Source organism: Echinops telfairi, unplaced genomic scaffold (genome assembly GCF_000313985.2).
Source record: "Echinops telfairi isolate 266 unplaced genomic scaffold, ASM31398v2 ScPeMD7_7468;HRSCAF=8506_0, whole genome shotgun sequence".
Taxonomy (NCBI): Eukaryota; Metazoa; Chordata; class Mammalia; order Afrosoricida; family Tenrecidae; genus Echinops; species Echinops telfairi.
The window spans coordinates 32,694,517-32,695,637 of NW_022111369.1; the positions used below are offsets into that span (position 1 = coordinate 32,694,517).

The 1,121-nt window shown below is 36.7% G+C and overlaps 1 protein-coding gene across 3 annotated transcripts in view; it reads right to left on the reverse strand.

Annotated features, from left to right (window-relative positions):
* The window catches only part of ARHGAP24 (Rho GTPase activating protein 24), a 518,143-nt gene that overhangs the window by 63,433 nt on the left and 453,589 nt on the right, over positions 1–1,121 (reverse strand). For all 3 annotated transcript variants that reach the window (XM_004703244.2, XM_004703247.4, XM_004703245.2), the window contains one exon: positions 40–247. In XM_004703244.2, the coding sequence (XP_004703301.1) occupies positions 40–247 (208 nt within the window). The remainder of the gene's footprint in view (positions 1–39; positions 248–1,121) is intronic.

Genomic DNA, 1,121 nt, shown 5'->3' on the forward strand with positions numbered 1-1,121 from the left:
AAAAAAAAAAAAGAAAGAAAGTAAAGTCTTGAGCTCTACCTGTCAAATGATGGCTTTTCCCCACAGTCAAAGGCATCTTGGAGCTCCTTAACAAGATTAGCCTGGCCTGGCAGTCGAAAGAGACCCTCTTCTTTCAGCCCTCTTTGCCGTATGAAGTCCACACACTGCTCCACCAGCATGGGAGCCAGGCGGTTCCCATGTCTCTTCTCGTAACGGACAGTATCTTCCAATTTCTGTCCAAAAATACCTGGAAAAATAAAAAGGGGCAGTACATTTAAGTAATTTACCACTAGTCACTTTGTTGACTTATTTTTAGTCATTATGAAAACGAAAAAGTAATGTTAGTGAGGCATTTATCACAATTTGGTATTTAAAAATATTATAAAGGTAAATTCTTATGCCCAATTAATCAAATAAAAAGAGTATATCTTATGCAGTCCTCTCTCATATATTTTATGATTAGCCCAAAACACAAGTAATGAGAAATACCACAATAAATGCTATTTTCAATTTGGGTTTCATTTTTTTTTTTACTGTTTTTATTCTCCTTTATGGAAAAAGAAATGCATTCAAAAGTTCAAAGGCAGAAATATTTTGAAGAAAATTGTCAAATTCTACTTTTGTTAGGTTTATCTTTACCTCAACATTTCATTTGGTTTAGTGCTGTTCTCTCAGCAGTTTCAATCAAGTGATGTTGGGCCCTAAGTCATGTGAGAAATCCAGAAAGCAGACTGCATTTTCATTGTTGGAAACTCTCGCAGACAGTGTCTTTGAAAGCTTATGTTCTTAATTTATTTGAAAGGAAAAACTTAAATTACAAAGCAATGCATACCAAAAAGGGGTGGAGTATGGTGGGCTGAACTGGCAGGACGTATATTTTATCACTTACATGGCCTGGAATTTATGGCATATGGCAATTAGGAAGAGCAGGCTAATTCTAATGCTCTTAAAATATTTACAAACCCTGTTGTTTTCAGTGCCTGCACCTAGGATTAAACAGACTGCTCTTCCACCTCTGGCACCCCACTGGCTATAAGGCTAATAGAGCTTTCAGTCAGTTCTGACTTGCAGTGACTCCATTTGTATAAGAATAGAACGATGGGCCACAGGATTTTCAATGA